Source organism: Dromiciops gliroides, chromosome 3 (assembly GCF_019393635.1).
Source record: "Dromiciops gliroides isolate mDroGli1 chromosome 3, mDroGli1.pri, whole genome shotgun sequence".
NCBI classification, from domain to species: Eukaryota; Metazoa; Chordata; class Mammalia; order Microbiotheria; family Microbiotheriidae; genus Dromiciops; species Dromiciops gliroides.
Genome location: NC_057863.1, coordinates 300,042,862 through 300,064,820, shown reverse-complemented (window position 1 = coordinate 300,064,820; position 21,959 = coordinate 300,042,862). Strand labels below are relative to the sequence as shown.

Here is a 21,959-nt window from a genome sequence, read left to right as displayed (position 1 = left end):
TTTTGCAAAATGAAGTCTTTTCCCTTTCTTGGTGTTTCTCCTCCCACCAGTTATGGTCAGGTATCAGATACATGATTCCAAGCAAATGGATTTATTGGACAGAGACACAAATTCAAGCATAGCTTCCTTTTCTATGAAAATATTTACCTTTTTTAAAAGAGCAAGAACAACAAGAGCACCACACCTCAGAAAGGCAAGACAAGCCTTAACTGAAGATTAGCTTTTAGTCCAAAATGAGTTGAAAATTCTCATCTCTGCAGCTAAATTTTATCTTGCTTACTCTTTATCCATTAGTTAAGCTATCACTAAGCTTCAGCTAAATTTGAGGAGGAACCAACTGGTTAATTAAAAAGATTTTTCTCCTAGAAACTCAAATTCAGTAATGGGTCATATATGATTAGTGGCAGTCTGGGAGAGGCCAAGCATGGCTACTCAGCTTGACTGTAAGTCTATTCTTGATAATGAGGCATATAGGGAATAAGTTATATATAATCAGTGATGATTCTGGTTAGTTAGTATAGAAAAATGGTGCCTCTAGGTACTAAAAAGCTAGAGAGTAAAGCTGAGGCTGGAGTTTGAAATGTTTAGGCCAAACCACAGGGAATTGGCACGCGCAGACAGAGTCCCAAGAGTCAGATTGGGCAGGAGAATCCTCACCTCATTTGGGCTTCAGTATTTCCATTGGTAAAAATAATGGAATTGGAATAGATAATCTCTAAAGTCCTTTCATCCGGTGTCACAGTGGATTGAGCACCATGCCTGGAGTCAACACAACTCAAATTCAAATCCAGCCTCAAACAGTTATCAGTTTTGTGACCATGGCCAAGTCATTGAACTTCTGTTTACCTGGGTTTCTTTAACTATTAAGTGGAGATAAAAATGGCACCTATCTCACAGTGTTGTTGTAAGGATCAAATGAGAAACAGTACTTGTAAAAAGCACTTGGCAGAGTGCCTGGCACATAGTAACTGCTAGATAAATGCTCTTCCCTCCCCTCCCATTTCTTGCTTTAAATTTTCAGGTCTTAAGTGGCATCTAGGAGTACAGGTAGGAATACTGTCTAGGCGTTAAACCACACTGAAAGAACAAGTGGAGAGTGTAGACTAGACAGGAGAATGGGAATGTAGGCCAGGTTATATGATGGAGAAATTCCATACAATGCTAGATCCTTGGACAGGGGTCCAGCATCCTCTTGTAATAATTGGAGTGGCACCACCTGCTGGAGAGTTACTGTAGGAAAACTAGGCCATGAGGAGAAGGCATCTGAGGGCAAGCCATGTGGTTTGGAAGGTCAGTTCCTTGGCGTCAGGAAGTGATGTTTGCTTCTGGGTACTGTCTATCAAAGCTATCAGCTAATTAGCTTGGAGCTGTGTGTGCATGTGGATGGGATGTTCCCGGCTCCACAGGAGGCTTGTAGGATGAAGAAGGGGTGAGGCTCATTCTCTCACTCTCTTTGGTCAGGACTCTTTTGGAGAGTGAAGCAAAAATGCTGGCTCCCTGAGATAGGTAGATGTAGGCATCTAGGCTTCTTTCTCTCTCTTCACCAAATTCTTATTCTCCTTAATAAATGCTTAAAAGTCTAAACTCTTGTTAAAGCTTCTAATTTATTGGTGACCACTTATTAGATATTTTAGACAGTATAGCAAGATAGCAACTTTACACTCTCCTGGGTCAAGCACCCTCTTGGGTGTGACTGTAGAAGGGGTGCAAGATGTTGCTTATCCTGTGAGTTCGTGAGTTCTCTATATTACTGTTTAATGATGGACTTTCATTCAGAGGTCCTGGTCTTCTACTGCGGCATTCTACTACCATTTTCAGTTTTTTTCCTGTTTCAGACATCAGCTCCTTTTCTTTCCTGTCTGTTATATTTTCCCCTTGAGATCTAAGAAGTCCTTTTCTTATTTCCAGAAAAACAAAACCAAAAACACCCAACCCTTAAACTTTACATTTATTTTATTTTTGTGGGGCAATGAGGGTAAAGTGACTTGCCCAGAGTCACACAGCTAGTGTCAAGTGTCTGAGGCCAGATTTGAACTCAGGTCCTCCTGAATCCAGGGCCGGTGCTTTATCCACTGTGCCACCTAGCTGTCCCCCCAACTCTTAAATTTTGAGTTTGAATCCTGGCTCTTGCATTTGGCTCCTTTGGTTTTCGCAAGGCAATTTCTTTGGTCCTCATTTTCCTTCTTTGTAAAGTGTGTGTGTGTGTGTGTGTGTGTATTGGAATCATGTTTAAAGTATCTTCTGGGTCCAAAATTCCAAATGATTCTACATGAGTCTATAATGCTTCCAAAAGACAGCATGGTGGGTAGGATAGAAACTGGTCTGGGGATCAGGAAAACCTAGCTTCAAGTCTTCCCCCTCATACATCCTGGCTATGTGACCCTGGGAAAATCAGTTCCTTTCTGAGTGCCTCTAATACACTAATTTTTAAGTAAAGATCTCCAATGATGAAGTGACTTCCCTTTTCATAAGTTCCCTATACCACTGAAATCAAAAGAGGGAATGTTTGGTTATTTTTTTTTCTTCTGTGAGGAATTTCTAAAACTTGCCCTGTCACATATAACCAGGTTTACTAATTTGCAGCTGGCTCCCTTACAACTATTACATAGCTGAAAACTATTTAACCAGAAGGATTTTTAAGTTACAAAAGTAAACTTTGTAGCAGAAAAAGTCAAATTTTCATCTTATCTCTTCAAATGAATGCTTTGCTTATATAGTAACAAATTAGATATTTTTAATCACAACTTTTAAAAAGCATTTACCTTGACTTTTTGTGTGTGAAATATCAAGACATCAGTGTACATGGAAGTCAGGGTATTGCTTATCACAAGCATTGGGATAGTCATCTCCCATGAATCCCCTTTTTGTGAATAGAGGTAGCATTTTTCTCTAATCTATTGCCTCTTTTCTTAAACTGGAGAGTGAGTAAGAACATGCTATATATGGGAGCATCAAATTGATTGCTAAAAGTTTGGTTTTAGGTTTGTTAGAGATTTCTTGGTAGCATTTGTTGTCATTTTAGGGAGGGGGGGAGGGAGGGAGGGAGAGAGAGAAAGAGAGAGAGAGAGAGAGAGAGAGAGAGAGAGAGAGAGAGAGAGAGAGAGAGAGAGAGAGAGAGAGAGATACACAGACAGAGAGAGAAGGAGAGAAGGGAGAGATGGAGGGAGAGAGTACACACACACAGGGAGAGAGTACACACACACAGGGAGAGACAGAGAGAGAAGGAGAGAAGGGAGAGACAAAGAGAGGGAGAGAGGATACACACACACACACACACACAGCGAGAGAGAGAGAGAGAGAGAGAGAGAGAGAGAGAGAGAGAAAGTGAGGTGAATGAGAAGACAAGAACAAAGATACTGAGAGAATATCTGGTTCACCCTAGGGATCACACTTAAAAAGAACTGACTGGGGTACCCAGAACAGCTCTGATTCATGTGGGGGAAGTTTTCCCTCAGGGTTCCTTGTCTTTCTACTTGGCCTTCTGTTAACTCTGGATCTTTTCAGTTTCAGTCATTTTTATGAAATATCCATCTCCCTGTTCACTTTTTTGCTTTTTATTTTTTCCCCGTCAGCCCTTATAGAAAATTGAAATGAGTTGTCAGAGTTAGATAGCCACAGGCAGATTTAGGTTACAAGGTAGGAGCTATGGTAATTTCTCCATGTAATCTATTTATTGCTGGTCCTTGAAATGATTTGGGGAGGTAAATGCTGCAGTCACTGCGATCCCCCTTTAGTTATGTTTAAGTGGAGGAACGGTCTTTCTTTGCAGGGTCTTTCTGGGGCAGTGCAAGCCTAGGTACAAAGAAGGCACTTCTCTCTTATTTTCATCAAACTGTGTCTCCCTGAAATGGGGCCTGGCTCTGAAGCTCTCTTCTAAAGGCTCCTACTTTCAACATCTTCTCATTGTCTACCTTTTGCCTGCTGGGCTTTCTACCTTATACCTGAATTTTCTTATGAGGATGACTTTTTCTTCTAGATGGAGGAACTGATTGAGGGAGTTCGCTGGGCTTTCATTGATATGCTGGACAAGGAAAATGAATGGATGGATGCAGGGACAAAGAGGAGAGCCAGAGAAAAGGTAAAGAAGCCTCACATTTTAAAAAATATATTTTTGTAAACACAGTTAAAAATATATGTATTTTTGTAAATGGTTTTGTGCTTGATGCTGATTTAATGTTTGCATAGTTGTTGAATCTTCTAGAAACCTACCAAACTAGAACTATATCTTTGGATGTACAAATAGATTTTATTCTCTGGAAATAAGAGGAAACAAGTCCCACACTTTCATTTTTCTAATGGGATTTTCAAAATTATAGAAATTGTGGCATATAGATAGCCTGCTGGGCATGAAGTCTAGAAGACCCAGGTTCAAATCTGAACTCTGACATTTTCTAGCTGTGTGACCCAAGGTAAGCAGCTTAATGTCTCTATAGCTCATCATCTCTCTAGAGCAGGGATTCTTCACCTCTCTTGTGTCATGGACCCCTTTGGCAGTCTGGTGAAGCCTATGGACCCATTCTCCAAAAATCATTTTAAATGAATAACATAAAATACATAAAATTGAAAAGGAAATAAATTACATTGAAAAACACACACATATACACATTGAAGACCTCACTTTGAAGACCCTTACTCTACAGCCATATCCTAAATCATAGATGGATCTGTCCAAAGAGTTCCCACACTGGGAGTTCCTGATACTGACCAAAACATTGGTTCTTCATGTACTTGGGTGTTTTTGAAATTCTTTATAGTTTGGCCTTTTTTTTTTTAAACAAATGGTTGTATTTAGCTATACTGCCTGTTAGCCAGTGATTTTGCATAAGCCTCTTACTGTATATGGCAGAATGTAGAACAGCAGGGAGCTAAGGGGAACAGCTGGCAGGAAAAACCTGAACAACAAAAGAAAAGGGAAAACCCCATATTGGCTCTGTGTCTTCCTGCTGCATGCACAATGTTATCCCTGGGTCCTATGGTTGATACTGCCTTTGTAATTAAATGAAACATATCCTGCTATATTATTTTTTTCAGAGATTACCCAAATAGCATAATCAGCAAGAGGAATTCTACCACTTACTATCTGTGTGACCTTGGGCAAGACATTTAACTTCCCTGAGCCTCAGTTTCTTCATCTATAAAATGGGGAGGTTGGATCAGGTGAACCCAAGGTTTTTACCACCATAATGATCCTGTGATCACTCTGAGCTTCGGTTACTCTGCTAGGGACATCTCTCAAATGATCAAAGCCAGACAGTGGAAAGAGATATTTGCCATCCAAAAAGATGGCTCTAAATGGCAGCATTGTTGCTTACTAACTGTGATTATAAGTCATTTAGCCTCTCTGAGACTGTTTTCTTATCTGTAAATAAATGAAAGAAGGAAAGGAAGGCATTTATTAAGCACATACTATGTACCTAAGGAGGGAGTGAACTTAAAAGCATCTCTGCCAATCAGAGTGGCATTAGTTCCTTGACTGACCACTGGACTTACCACCTGAGTGAGATGATGGGGGAAGGAAAGGGAATAATTTATATAGTGCCTATTGTGTGCCAAGTACTGGGCTAAGAACTTCACAAACATTATCTCATTTGATCCTCACAACAATCCTGAAATGTAGAAGCTGTTATCATTCCTATTTTATAACTGGAGAAACTGAGAAAGACAGAGGTTAAGTGATTTGCCCAGGGTCACACAGTTAGTAAGTATTTGAGACTGGATTTGAATTCAGGTTTTTCTGCCTCCAATCCCAACATTCTTTCCATTGTACCACCTAGCTGCCTAAATGACCTCTGAGGTTTTTTGTTTTTTTTTTCCAGCACTAGATATGAGGTCTTCTGATTGACATGTACTCTAACAATCACAAAGTAATGAGACATTACCATGAGCTACCTGTGGAAATCAATCCCATCATTTTCTTTTCTTTTCTTTAAAATTTTAAATGGACATCTTTTGTATTCATATCACTTTCATTTCTGAAGAGCTCTCCCCCCTTTCCCCAAGTCATTACTTTATAATCTCACCTTATTTTCCGTGCTGAAGGAAACTCTGTCCTTCAGTGGATCTAGCAAAGCTCTTGACTGCATATTCCCAACACATTGCCCTTGGAGTGGATGGTGTGTCAGCAAGGACCCTCCCACCTTAGGGCTCTAATCTTCTCAGTGCATATTTCTGTCAACATACATGAAAAGCTTTCTTGAAGTTTGACACTGAAGAAGAACAAAGGCGGAGGTGTGGGGGGGAACAGAGTAAAGGTTAAGTCTTATTCGCCCCTCCCCAAAAGCCTGTCAGTCAAGGCTGTCCATCATCTGGTAGGGAATGGGCAAAGGCTGCTCACAGAGGGAACTAAATTACATTCTGAGGTGGGAAGCTGGTTGAAGGGGCAGGGGGACCTCTCAGTAATATGATGTTGTTCTGAGAAGATTTTTTTCCCATTTATTTAAGGTGTAGGAGTCTCTTCTAGGGACTGTTGTGGTATGGCCTAAGAAAATCAGTTTTATATCTTAGCTCAGTTTTCAGCAGCCTGACCCCTTCTGGGAGAAGGGAACCTCTCCTGACTGATTGTCTGTGTATGTGTGAGAGTAATACAAGCACGATGTCCTGGGAACACCAGCCTCCTTTTTGACAAGCCCATACAGTGTTCATCTCAGGGAGAGAGGCGAAAGGTTTCAAATGATCTGCTGCATCACTGTTTGACATTCTAGTCAAGGTGACTGGGGATCCCACTTTATACAGAACTAGTCTTAGTTCTAGTCCCTTATTAAAGTCTTCCTGTTTGCCACCAGGATGGCTCTGAATTTCTTTGTGCATCCATGGAAGCTGCTACATCCTTGTTATTATTTTAATAAAGTGCTTTCTTCTGATGACCTGACACTTCTCAGAGACAAACAGAACAGGTACAAGAAGCAAAAGCACCTCAGTTATAATTTTGTTTGGATCCTTTGGGAGCCCCAGGCAGCATTTCGAGGTGCTGATTGTATTTGGAATACAAGTGCTTAAAATGAAAATAAAAATGTGGATGCTTCTTCATCCAATAAAAGGGGAGGGCTCTCTGGGGAGGATGAAGGTGGGCCCTATTTTGGACTACAAAAGATTTGGATTATCTTTTTCTCTAGAATAAATAAAGTGCAATTCTCAATACATTCTCTGGATGGAGCTCTTGGTACTTGAAAAGACCATACATAGTTGAAGAGCTGAAAGCTTTTATGCAGTATTCGGCTTCTGGTCTGTTTTTTGAAAATTATGATTTTTTTCTTTGTCATTCTTTCTCTGCTGTATCTGACTTGATTGCCTTTTAATAGCCAACAAGAATGGGGATGCGGTACCTACTAATTCCTTGAGTTTTAGATGGAAATCTCTGATCATTTTCTAGATTCTGTTTTCTTATCCTATTTAATAATTCCTGCATTAAGAAGAAATTCTTTGCTTTCACCTACATTTAAAGTGGAGGTACATAATTTGCCTGCATCCCATGGTAGGTGTTGGCACTGTTCTTTGATCTTGTGGGGTTTTTTGTTGTTGTTGTTGTTGTTTTTACCATAACCCCTGTGCAGAAGATTTCTCATCAGTAACAGTGTACACATTGGTCCAGTGTTGAGTCACTAGGCAACCTATAAGAAAAGCTGGAAAATGTAATGAATGAGAGGGAGGAAGTTCTATTTTTCCTACCAATTTAAAGATTGTATGTTGACAATGAACTATCTGGCATGAAATGGTCTTTGACCAAAATGTTCCATAGTAATGAGTCTCCTGAAAATGGGAAGAAACAAAGACAGGGAATGAAAATGGGAAAGGGCTTATTATCATGGCTTTTGTAACAGCAGTGCTGCTTTGAAGAAGGAAATTTATTGATATTGTTTTGTCCTGTTATTACTGGAAGTGATCATTGTGAGTAATCAGTAATGGTGGCCCTACTTCCTATGAAGAGTAAACTAGTTACTTCTGCTTTCTTCTTCACCTCCAGAAAGAAATCATGAATAGTTTTTGTATTATTTAACAGTCTGAAGTCTGGTGTAGTTGAAAGAGCATTGAATTTGGAATCAAAAGATCTGGATTTGAATCTTTTCTACTTGTAATAACGTTGGGCAAGCCACATCATTTTTCTGGTCTTCAGTGTTGTCCCCAGATATCAAATGAGGAGGTTGGATTGAATGATTCTAAAATTCCTTCTAGTTTTACATCTTATGGCAAGGTAATTTTTTAGACTAGTTGTCTAGTGATGTGAAGTTACCATTTATTTGGGAGCATGTATTTTGTAAAGGATTAGAAAATTATTATAAACAAATATTAGGGTAATAGAGATTTGTTAATTTTTTAGCACAAAAAAAATAGTGATTTCCCCTTGCCCTATAATTTCATCATAGGCTTATAGTATAACAATTCCCTCAACCCATGCAGATTTACCCCTTCTCTATACTTTTGGTCTTAAAAGTGGCCTGGCAGCCCTGTGAGGTTAAGGAACTTGCCCAGGGATACCAAGCCAATATATGTGAAAGGATGGACTTGAACTCAGGTCTTCTTGACTCCAATGTCAGCCCTCTTTCCATTATACCTTGGAACACAATTTTAAAAAAATGATCTTTGGGAATCTTTTTCTTGATCAGAATAGCAAGAACTCTGAGGTAATGTTGTAATGATTCCCATTCACTGTATTATATTTGGATGTGGCTGCAGATCCATTATAGCTTCAGAAGCACAACAAAGAATGTGATACTGGGAATTAGAGGGAGTTGGTTTAATTCTTGGCTCTGTCACTTAGGAGTTATTGGCCTATGACAATCAACTTTACCCCTCAAAGTTTACTTCCCCATCTATATATTTGGGAGAATGACATTTGTATTACCTACCCTCTTATAGGGTTATTTTAAGAGAGGTGCTTTGCAAATTTTCAAGCGCTTTATCAACATGAATTAGAATTTGGGCCATTTAATGGAAGTTCCGTCAAATTGATCTTCCTAAAGCACAGATTTGAACTTGTCACCTCCCTCTTTAAAAAATAACAACTACATTGGCTCCCTATTACCTCCAGGGTCAAATTTAAAAATCTCATTTGGCCTTTAAAGCCCTTCATAGCCTGGCCCCTTCCTGCTTTTCTTATCTTTTTACACTTTACCCTTCTTCATATACTCTATGATAGTGACACAAACTTTTTTTGCTCTTCTTCTCACATGGCACTCTATCTCCTAATTCTGTGCTGCTTCTTTTTTTTTGTGAGGAAATGGGGGTTAAGTAACTTGCCCAGGGTCACACAGCTAGTAAGTGTCAAGTGTCTGAGGCCGGATTTGAACTCAGGTCCTCCTGAATCCAGGGCTGGTGCTTTATCCACTGCACCACCTAGGATTCTATGCTTCTTCACTGGCTTAACTCCATGCCTGGAATGCTCTCCCTCTTCACTTCTGCCTCCTGGATTCTCCGGTTTTCTTCAAAGTTCACCTGCATCTTACTTTTAAAAAGAGGTCTTCCCCAGTCCTGTCACTCACCTCCCCATCCCCAGTGGTCTCTCTCTTAGATCACCTTTCATTTACACTATACAAATTGTGTATGCAGATAGTTATCTGCATGTTGTCTTCCTTATTAGCCTGTGAATGCTTTGAGGGCAGGGACCATGTTTTTTTGCTTTTTTTTATCCCTTGAGTTTAGCATAGTGCCTGGAACACATTGACTGATAAATGCTTGTTGACTGAAAAAAAACAACACAAAACAAATGGCTAAATCTTAGCTCTATTTGATTAAGGATTCCTATATAATATTTGTTGAAGTTGTTTTCCTTTGAGCTTCAGGGTTGTCTGGTAGATCTTGTTGTGGTCAGACAGCAGGAAAATAACTGGGGCCCAGTAGTAAAAGTACCGTGAGTGCCTTTCATCTCAGCCACAGAAGGCAGTCAAGGCAGTCAACAGAAGAATCAAGCTACAGCAAACTTGAGGATCCCATCTGCATGGGTTTCAGTGTGGTTGAAGTCACATTTACTGGAGTTCACTTGCTCCCAAGTCAAGTTCATTCAATCTCTGGCCTTTTCCAGATTTGTGTTTCCATCATCATAGGGAAAGGTTTTTATTGTGTTTATGGGCATTTCCCTGTGTTAACATGACCCATTCAGTGAGCACATATTAAGTACCTTCTATCTGCAAGGCTGCACTGTACTTGGTGCTAGGGATAGAAAGACAAATGTGATAGCCACAGAAACAAAAGAAAAAACTGAACTTAAGTAAACACCAAAATGTATGAAGTAAATCCTGGGCTTGTGAGGAGAATGCTCATAGTGGAGGAAGGTGGAGGGTTTAGGAGTTTGGGGTATGAAGGGTGGTACTGAAATGATTAAGGATGCTCCTTGGAGAGAATTGGAGATTCCAAATGGAAGAGAAGGAGGGCATCCCAATGAGAATAAAAATGAAGTCATACAGGCCCTGGAGTCAGGAGGACCTGAGTTCAAGTCCGGCCTCAGACACTTGACACTTACTAGTTGTGTGATCCTAGGCAAGTCACTTAACCCCAATTGCCTCACCAAAACAAAACAAAACAAAACCAAAACAAAACAAAATGAAGTCATAAACAGGGCACTTCATAAAAGGGAAGAGACCTCCATTGGTTTCCCACCTCTTGTCCTTAACTCTCTCTGTTTCTTCTCCCCACATCCCACTCTTCACCCTGTGCTATTTGCTTTCTCAACCTATTTAGTGCTCCTCAGTGGAAAGAGTCCAAGACTAGGAGCCTAAAGATATAGGGCCTAGTTCTGGCTCTGCTGCTAAATCTATGTGGAATTTTCCCTTTTTAGATCTCAGTTCTCTCATCTTTGAAATGAGGGAATTGAACTAGATGATCTCTAAGGCCCCTTCCTATTCTCACATTCCATGAATATATGGCCTTTCCCCTCTGCTCTTTCTATCCATATTTTTTCTTCTGATCCTTAATACCCAACCTGACCTTCAGCACCTAATTAACCTTCAATCTGTGAATTGTTAACTCTTTCTTTAACAATGCAAAATAAAATCATGAGCAAAATTGCTTCTTGCTTTCTTTTGTCACAGTTAGAAACACGTTTGCATACCCATATTCACAGAGAAAGAGACACAGATACAGACACCTCTAATCACAGACCTATTTACTGCATGTACAAGTTGTATGACAAGGCCACTTGGATACATACTTCCCCACTTCCCTCACCACCCCACCAGCCTTATATTCTCTTTGGGATTTTTAGCTCCTCCTTTTTAATTTGCAACTTCCATTTTTAGCAAGGGACAAGCATGTTAAGTTATAAGGAAGGCTGAGTCAGGAGTGAGAAGTGAAGATTAATCTTGGCTGTCGTGCACCTGTGGGATGGGCTTTGGTGTTTTTCAAATTGAATTGGATGATGAATAAAGGAGAAGAATGATCCCTTTTGAGCTCTAAGATTCTATTTCTCCAAATACCCAAAATAAGCTTCTCTTAAAATTCTTAGTTATAGCACTTGAAAGCTAAAAGGGATCATGGGGATCAACTCATCCAACCTCCTCATTTGGCTGATAAGGAAACTGGAGCCTAGGGATGCCGATTTACTTTTATTTTTCTCATTTCCCTTCTCTGCCCTTCCCTTCTCCTTTCCTTTCCTTGTAAACCACAGTGGTCTGGGGTAGTGGTGGACACTAGAGGGTGGTGGTAGATTGTTCTGATGTCTGTGAAAGTATCCAAACCTTGCAATGGTTTGGATACCTCTGGTTCTGAAAATGAGTGCCTTTCTTTATATGGACCACTATGAGACATTTTAAGGATAGAAGAAAAGAATTCAATTTCTTTTGTGTGGATAAGGAATCTGAAACCTGAGGTTTCATTGATGTGGGGAACGGTAATTGTGGCAGCTCTTTCTACCAAGTAGATAGGCAGCTTGTCTGCAACATATGGTCTTAGAAAAATCAAGTTGTAAAGTTTCAATCAGGCTCATTATGCATGTATTAGAAACGCCTGGCACCATAGTTTGATTTTTCAATTGACCTAAACTTTGGTAGGCTAGAGCCTCACCAAAGTAAGGTCCTTGGGGTCCTTATGGGTGATTTCTGTGAAGCTGTATCAGAGTCAGGCCCTTTTCTTCTTTTAGTAACTAGCCTCAGTGGGATAATAGGGAGGGAATCTTAGAGACCATCCTGTGCAGTCCCTTTACTTTATGTGTGACTCATAACCTCAGACATTGCCCTCCCCCCAAAAAACAAAAACAACTTCTGGGATCACCTAGACTGGGTCTGATCCTTCGGACTGAAACCATCAAATTCAGTTTTTCTTTTTGACTCATTGTTCCTACTTGGTCTCAATCCAGGAAATCTCCAAAATAAGGCCTGGATATTAGCTTGCTCCAAGGTTTCCCCAAATGTAGGTAAATGGAGTTCCCAGCTTCTGTAGAAGCATTCAAAGTAGTACAGGAAAATCGGGGATGGGCTTGCCTTTATTTAATACAGAATATTCAGGGAATGCAAAGGGCTTAGAAGAGCCTATAAACAGATAAAAGACCACATATGAAGTATGGTCATTCAAATGGGGCTAAACGTGGTATTACTATTAGGGTAACTTTGCCATTATATTTATTCATGACAGATTCTTAGACAATTCCTCTGAGAGTCATAGCACCATCGAGGTCCAGTCTCAGGACTGATGAGTCTTTAGCCTGGACAACCACTTCATGAAGGGCCCAGCCATGCTCCTTTCACTACTTATTCAACTCACTCTGTGGATTTCTCTTCTCATCAGTAGCCTTGCCTCTCCTTCCCTTTCCAGCTCTCTTCAGGGCTGTCTCTTCCCTCATTAAAATGTAAGCTCCTTGAGGGTTATAATTTTCTTGTATGTTTGTATTTTTATCTCTAGCACTTAGCACAATTCCTGGCACATATTAAGTGATAAAATATTATTTCTCTCTCAATACCATTATTTAAAACATTAATATTTTCTACATCTCCGACAAGTGGTAATCCAGTCTCACTTGAATACTTCTAGTAAAAGGGAAGTAATTAACCTTTAAGGCATCCCATGACTAATGTTATACTGAATAAAAATAAAAATATATATATATATATATATATATATATATACAAATATTCATAAAATTTAGTTTTCAAGTAAGAATTCTTTGACTCTTGCTATTTAGCATCAATAAATAAAAGCCAATAGATAGAATCCTTTTAAAATTATATATATGTATATATTCAGTTCTGACTTCTTTCCTTTCCTCCCTTCCTCTCCTACTCATTGAGAAAGCAAGAAATACAATACCCACTACACAGAGGAAGTCATGCAAAGCATATTTCCACATTGACCTTGTTGTAAGAGGGGAAAAAACACAAGAAAAATAAAAGAAAATCTGCTTCAATCTGTACTGAATTCATCAGTTCTCTTTATTGGGATGGACAGTATTTTTCATTATGAGTCCTTTAGAATTGTCTTGGATCATTGTATTGATCAGAGTAGCTAAGTTTTTCACAAGTGATTATCAATATAATATTGCTATTACTTTGTATAATGTTTTAATTATGCTCACCTCACTTTGCATCAGTTTATATAAGTCTTCCCAGATTTTCCTGAAACCATCTTGCTCAACATTCCTTATAGGACAATAATATTCCATCACAATCACATGCCACAGCTTGTTCAGCCATTTGCAATTGATGGATATCTCAGTTTCCAGGTTTTGCTACAACAAAAAGAGATGCTATAAAGATCTTTGTATATATAGGTCCTTTTTTGTTGATCTGTTTTGGGTACAGACCTAGTAGTAATATTGCTAGGTCATAGGGTATATGCAGTTTTATATTCTTTGGTCGTAGTTTCAAATTGTTCCTCAGAGGTGTTTTAATGTAAATTTCTATAATGATTAATGATAGTAGACAGAATGCTAAAATAAATTTTGAGAAATTTTCCAGGCAATTAACGGAATTTTAAATGGATTCCTTTCTTCCCACCCCACCCCTTCTTAAGCTACTTTATGCTATTTTTAGTTATATAATGTCAAAAATGAAAGGAATTAATATAATAAGTAAAATTGAACTACAGGATCATAGACCTAAATGAAGCCCCCAAAGTCATCAAATTTAACTCCCTCTTTTTACAGATAAGGAAACTGAATCCCAGGGAACTTAAGTGACTAGCCCAGTCACCAAGTAGCAAAATGTCAAAGGCAGGACTTGAATCAAGATCATCTTTTATCATGTTTCTTGCATATACCCATCTACATGAGGGAAAAATGTGTGGATAAAATTGGAAAGGGATGGCAATGTTTGGAGGTATAAGAAAAGACAAATGGATAACATTTTTGTGAGTTGGAAGATCGTATATTGTTTACTTTTGGGGTGTTTTCATGCTTTTATTAAGCAAAACTTTCTAAGGTTCCTTTTAGCTCTAACATTTTCTGATTCTTGGACTTTTAAACAAATGCCAGGATTCAGTTCTTCCAACTCAAAGAAATGTTTTGTTCTTTCTTTGATGTTTATGAGAACACTTTCTTAGTACTATCATTCTTGTAATGTGGGTACTCAACACTAATAAAAGTGGACATAAATATAGATGAATGGGTTAATTCTGACTCAAGATCTTCATAATATTTGCTCTTTGCTGCAAATGGAAACACAGACAAACACAAGGTCTACAATTTTTAGGTGTCCACATATATATGGGGGAGTGGGGCAGCTAGGAAGTACAGTAGATAGAGTTCTGGATCTGGAGTCAGTGTCTTTATGACACTTGCTAGCTGTGTGACCCTGGGTAAATCATTTAATCTGTTTGCCACAATTTCCTCATCTGTAAAATAAGGAGAATGATAGCACCTGCCTTGTAGGGTTGTGGTGAGGATCGAATGAGATAATAATTCTCAAGCTCTTAGTATAGTTCCTGGAACATGGTAAGTGCCATAAAAATGTTAGCGATCACCATCATATTCATTGTCTCTCTTCTCTTTTACTAATATTTCCTGTATATCATAGTGCTATAGCAAGAATCAAATGAGATAATATGTGCAAAACACTTGGGGAACCTTAAAGCACTAAATGCATGTTAGCTATTTATTATTATTTCAATGAATCAACAAGCATTTTTAAGAACTTACTATGTGCCAGGCACTATGCTAAGCACTGGGAATACAAATACAAGCAGTAAGAAAGGCAGTCCTTTCTCTCAAAGAGTTTATAGCCTACTGAAAAAGACTAAACATAAAAGGAAACTGGAAAGAGTGAAAGGTGAGCATGGGGTGGAGGGGAAGAAGAAGAAGAGATGAAGGTACCCAGATGGGGGTGGGGGAGGTATTGTAGAGAGAGTGTGGGAGAGTCAGGAGCTCAGACTGGAAAGGTATGAGGACATGGCTGGTCTGGGCACTTTCCTCAAAACAGAGGTTCTATTTGTACAATATTTTTAGCAGCTCTTTTTGTGATGGCTAAGAATTGGAAATCAAAGGAATGCCCATCAATTGGGGAATAGAGAAATAAGCTGTGCTATATGTTGGTGATAGAATATTATTATACTGTAAGAAATGACAAAGCAGAAGGATTTCAGAAAGGCCTGGAAAGACTTGTATGAACTGATGTATAGTGAAGTGAGCAGAACCAAGAGAACGTTGTGCACAGTGACAACAATATTGTTTGATGAAGAATTGTGAAAGGCTTAACTATTCTCAAAAATACAATGATCCAAGAAATCCCAAAGAACTATTGGTGAAACATATTATCCACCTCCAAAGAAAGAACTGATATTGATGGAACACAGACTGAAGCATGCTATTTTTCACTTTCTTTAATTTTTTTCTTTTATTCAAGTTTTTTTTATACAAAATGACTAATATGGTAATGTTTTACATAATCATACATGTATAACCTATATCTGATTGCTTACCACCTCAAGGAAGAAAGAGGGGAGGGAGAGAAGGAGGGATAAAAATTGGAACCCAAAATTATAAATAAAAATGTTTATTACTTTAAAAATATATTAAAATAAAAATATTTTAAAAAGAGGTTCTTTCAATGTGAGAAATCCAGGGTGATGTGAACTTCTAGGGTAAAGAGGTTTGGGGGCATTGTGGAGAAAGGAGAGAATCAAGAGTATCCCCTGGAGAGTTAATAACCTGGTAAATCAATCAAAGTCTGATATTTTGGTTTGCATCTTTTGGGGGTGGGACTGAGGAAGGAAAGATTGTGTTGAGTGTGGTGTAATGGAAAGAATGCTGTCTTTACAATTAGGTTAGGGTTCTAAACCTGGCTCTGCTGCTTAAAAAGTTGTGTGACCTTGAGAATATCATTGAAGCTTTCTGAAGATCTGTTTTCTTACCTGTAAAGAGGTGATAATGATGCCTGTTCTATATACTCTGCAGGATCATAGTGAGGATCAAATGCCATTACATGTGAAAGCACTTTTCAAACTCCAAAGCACTAGACAAACATAAGGGATTATTTTGTCCTTGGAAAGCAATTCAGAAACAGCCACATGGCTTGAGAATTGCCTCTCAAAGTGGGGAACAAGAGAGTGACCTTTAATAAATGATGGAAAATGTCCCCTGCTTTTATTTTCAGGTAGTAAAGTTTTAATGCTTGATTTTCTTGTTCATGAGCCAGTGCCAAATTATGCAAGTCTCTTTCCTGGTGTTCATATACAAGAAAGGACTCCACAATGTTGGGCTAAGCCCCAGAGGGGGATTTGTGGGAAAACATAGCCAAGATGGGTAGGTATGAATGGATCGTGATCTACAATATTGAAGGGACTACCCGTAAGAATGAGACCATAGACACATGAGAGTTTTTGATTATTGAGCAAACGTACAAATGTGTCTAGCATATGCCAGGTACCAAGCTAGGATCTGGGAATATAAAGACAAAAATGAAATAGTCCCTCCCATCCAGATGTTTGCATTCTCTCAAGAGAAAACATATATTTAATGAAATAATAACTAACCTTTATATAAGTCTTGAAGGATTGAAAAGTGCTTTACATTTTTTATCTTATTTGATACTCACAATAATTCTGTGATGTAGGGGCTATCATCCCCATTTTATAGATGAAGAAACTGAGGTTGAAAAAGGTTAAATGACTCATCAGGGTCAGGAAACTAGTGTTAAAAGGATAATTCTTTTTTCAGTCTTTTGCCCTGATTAATGAGGTAAAACTCAGGACAAAGAGAAAAGTATTTGTTAAAATATGTCAAGGTAGCAACACATTGATGGGCTGATCACTAAACAGCAAGGGATTCAAGATGGAGCCAACTTTTATTGATAACTTTTGTAATGAGATAAAGACAATTTAGACAGTTCTAGGTCGGCAAATCCAATCCCAGATACTTACTTTTAAAAGTTGTATGACCTTAAAAAAGTCACTTAACACCGTTTGCCTCAGTTTCCTCATCTATAAAATGAGCTTGAGAAGGAAATGGTAAACCACTTAAGAACATTTTGCCAAGAAAACCTCAAATGAGGTCATGAAGAATTGGACAAGACTGAAGTGACTGAATAGATGCAATATATCACACATAAGAGATTTGCTCACATATATTTATATAATACATATATACACATACATATGTATATGCATATATGCACAAACATGTATATATATCACATGTATGTATATGTCTCTATATCTATATCAATATCTATATCAATATTGATATCTATATCTATACCACATTAGGTGGTATAGTGGATAGGGTACCAGGCTTGGAGTCAGGAAGATTCCTCTTCCTGAGTTTAAATCTTGCCTCAGGCACCCTGTTTGCTTCAGTTTCCTCATCTATAAAATTAGCTGGAGAAGGAAATGGCCAACCATTGTAGTATCTTTGTGAAGAAAACCCCAAATGGGATCACAAAGAGTTGGACATTACCAAAATGACTCAACAACAATAAAATAAAATATGCCAGGAACTTTGCAAATATTATCTCATTTCATCTTCACAACAATCCTGGGGGACAGGTGCTATTATTATTCCGGCTTTATGGTTGAGGAAACTGAGGCAGAAAGAGGTTAAGTGACTTGCCTAGGGTAACATAGCTAGGAAGTGAGGCAAATTTGAACTCGGGTCTTTCTGACCCCAGGCTTAGCCCTTCAGCTAATGCAACACCATTGCCTCTGGTGGAAGGAATTCCCTATTCAGGGGCAAGTCCTGCCTCTGCCCCATTGTTTCTTGCTTCCTTTCCCCACCATGAATTTGATGGGAAATGGGGGCATGTTCCTTCAGTAATCTGGAAATTTTACGTTGAGGTTTTACTCTGTATAAGATTCTTCCTATTTGCCCTGAGCTGAACTAATAGCTGCAGCACATTTGCTTATCTCTTTTCTTTGGGGTTAGATCTTCTGCTGTCGGCTTCCCCCCTTGTTATCTGGCTGCTGGACTGCTCAGTCACTTGTACAGAGATGTCAGTTCCACGAATAACTCATGGGCCATACTGGCAGATAGCAGAAGATGGCTGAAGAAAAAAGAGATTGTCTTTAACCTGGTAGTAAGAGTTGTCATTTTCCAGACCCCAACATAATTGTGTAAAGTCTAAGTCAGGATAGATCATCTAAACAACTTGTGATGAAAACTCACATAGGATCAAAAGAATACAGAGAGCCAGGTATTAAGAAAAGGAAGAAAAGGAAATAATCAATATAAGTTTTAATTATAGCTAACATTTATATAGCACTTGGAGGCAGCCAGTGGGTCAGTGGATCAAGCACTGGGACTGGAGTCAGGAAAACCTGAGTTCAAATCCAGCCTCAGACACTTACTAGCTGTGTGACCCTAGATGAATCATTCAACCTCTGATTGCCGGTTCTGCTGGATCCACTGGAGAAAGAAATGGCAAACCACTCCAATATCTTTGCCAAGCAGGGTCACAAATGGTGGGTCATTCCTGAAACTACTGAACAAGGAACAACAACAAAATAGATCACTTACTATGTGCTAAGAGGTTTATAATTAACATCCCATTTGATCCTCACAATAACCCTGGAAGGTAGGTGTTATTATTATCCCCATTTCACAGATTGGGTAACTGAGGTAAATAGAAGCTAAGTGACTCGCTCAATCACACAGCTGATAAGAGTCTGAGGACAGATTTGAACTCAGGTCTTCTAGCTTCTTCCATCCACTGTGCCACCTGCTGTCTTGTTTTGTAGTTAGTAAAGCCAGAGGAAAGAAGGGCCCTGCAGAGAATCTGTGACTATTAGTTTTCTGAGAGAACCCCTCATATTTTTGCAAAATCAATTTAATTTTTGTTTTGTTTTTAATGTTATCACTCTTATTGTGTCAAATAGATAGAATCATCCTTTAAAAAGGCATATTTTCTAAAAGCATTGGTCCTTCAATAGGAGTCTGAGTCGTGTCTTTTTTTCTTTCTTCTTTTGTTGGATCAGGCCCTCATTATGCTGGAGTGATAGAAACAATTTTATTCATGATAATCTTGGAGGTATATGAGGACTGACTCAGAGTGGGCTGATGCAATGGGCTGTGTACAGTGCTTTTGTATGGCTGCTGAGTTATTTGTTTGTTTATCCTAGAGATATTGAAACTGCACTTCCTCTCTACTTAGCCACCTGAGAAATGGGCAATAGTCATTGTTTTGTCAAGAAATTCTTGTCAATATCATTATAACTAATCAAACAGGAAAAATAGAATTGTTTTCCCCATGTGCCCATTTACTCAATGAACTCATTTAAACTGGAATAACAGCTATCCATAGATATATAAAGCATAAAAAAGACCCAGGCCTCACATCAGTTTCCTTGTACCAGTATGCAAATAATTCCCAGAGTAATTTGAATTCCCAGTTTTGATAGTCACATTTCAAATACATCTAAGGTTAGTCTACTCATCTTTAATATAATATACTCCCTGTAAAATACTTTTATTAAGGAATAGCAACTTTAGAGGCTAACTGTGCCCTACGAAGGCAGTAACTGTGCCCAAATCTACATATCCTCCTTTCTTAATGTACATGGATCTGGAGTCCTTGGGGATTGGCTTGAGTCCCTGAGAATATTATATACCCACCACAAAAGGCCCATGCTATATTTAGTTGGATGCTAACCAATATTTGTTATTGAGCTGTCTCTTGGTCCTCCATTTTTTATATGATATATATTTAGTATGAGAGTACTCATACTAAAATATCTCCAATCCACCTAAAAGTACTTAGGGGAGCAGAGTTGTGATTTCAGGTACATCCATGTGTGCTTTACAAGTGTGTAGTATGTGTTAGACCTTTTAAAGCACTTTTGTCTGTGATGGCTCACTTGAATCACACAACTATTAATCCTACTGCCTTAATCCACTCAAATAGCTATTTTACTTATTATCCTATCCCTGTACCTGTATGTGGATGCTACGTTTCAAGATAAAATAATATTCACAGCCTGTGAAAGTCACAGGAGAAGGCACTAAAATAACACGGTTATTCCAACTTTAAAATTGTCTAGTGGTGTCTTTTCTGATTTTAATCACTTCTGGGATATTTGGGGCAGTAGCCAACCAAAGACAGGTAGCAAGCCTACCTAATATACACAGTTCCCTCATATACACAGGTATGGAGGCCTTGGGGGTGGTTTGAATTCCCGATAGGATTACAGGCCTACCTCCAAAAACCCCTCCTATATTCTGGTGGGTGCTAATCAATGTTTGGTAATGATGGTTCTGAGTCTCTCTGTTTCCTGAATTTGTGCTGTTCTCTCCCATTCCTATGCCTTTGCTCATGCCATTCCTCATGCCTAGACTGAGCTTCTCTTCCTCTCGTCTCCATTTTTAAAAAGTCCTTTGCTTTTTTTTAGTAATGGATCTATGATCTCTTTAGTATTGGCACTCTTTCTAGATCCCAGGCTATCCATGCCTTTTCATCCTTTGTGTCTTTTGACAATATCTTTTCATTAATCTGTCACAAATGACATACCTCCCCACCACTGTATTTTCTGACATTTAATGGTTTCCAGTGGGGAATGTGGGATTTCTGTTATTTTTCATTTTTTTCCAGGCATCATGCTATTTTTCCTACATGATTATTTTCTGGAAATATCTCATAACTTACTCATACCCATCACATGCATTCACTATTTCTCTCCATTGCCTTATGAGTAAACATTTATCTATCATCTATCTATCTATCATCTACCATATATCTATTAATCTATTCATTCATTTATTTAGCTTTGAGGCAATTGGGGGTAACTTGTCTAGGGTTCCTAGCTAGTAAGTGTCTGAGGAAGGATTTGAACTCAAGTCCTCCTGATTTCAGGGCTAGTGTTCTATCCACTGTGCCACCTAGCTGCCCCCTCTACTTATTTATTGAAAGATTGATATTCCATGGTCCGTGGTCATATAGCATACTTGATCATCATCGTGATCATACTTTACAATTATAATAGTAGTTGATTTTATATAATTCTTTCAAGTTTTGTAAAGTGAGGGAGGCAACATATCATAGTTGATGGAGAACTACTCTCAAAACCAGGAAGACCTTGGTTCAAGTTCTTCCTCAAACACAGACTGACTGTGTAACCAGGACAAGTTATTTAATTTGACTGCATTATTCAACTTTCTAAGACTATAAGTAGTAGAGAAAGTGCTGACCTGCATTGATATAGTGAGTTTACTCTTTTGAAAAGTCTTTACAGATATGGATTTTATCCAAAGGCTGCTTTGGTTGCAACTCCAAAGTTCTGGTATGATGTTTCATATTTTTAATTTTCTTTGTTTTGGAGGCACTGGATTTTACTGGATACTACACTCCTGGGAGATTCCGTTTTGGGATTTCTTTCAGGAGATGATGAGTGGATTCTACTTTTACTTTTCCCTTTGTTCTAATGAGCCTAGAGAATTATCATTTAATATTTCTCAAAATATGACAAACTATTTTTTCTTCAGCCATAGGTTTTAGGGAATCTGATGACTATAACATTTTAAAATGATGTTTCCTTGACATACTTTTGTGTTTTAGGTCAGTTATTTTTGATAGGAGATGCCTTGCATTTTCCCCAGTATTTTGATTTTATTCTATTAC

At 38.5% G+C, this 21,959-nt stretch overlaps 1 protein-coding gene across 1 annotated transcript in view; it reads left to right on the top strand.

Moving 5' to 3' along the window:
- PHEX (phosphate regulating endopeptidase homolog X-linked) overlaps positions 1-21,959 on the top strand; it is a 270,635-nt gene that overhangs the window by 138,088 nt on the left and 110,588 nt on the right. Inside the window, exon 12 of the mRNA XM_043998684.1 lies at positions 3,977-4,078. Within this exon, the coding sequence (XP_043854619.1) occupies positions 3,977-4,078 (102 nt within the window). The remainder of the gene's footprint in view (positions 1-3,976; positions 4,079-21,959) is intronic.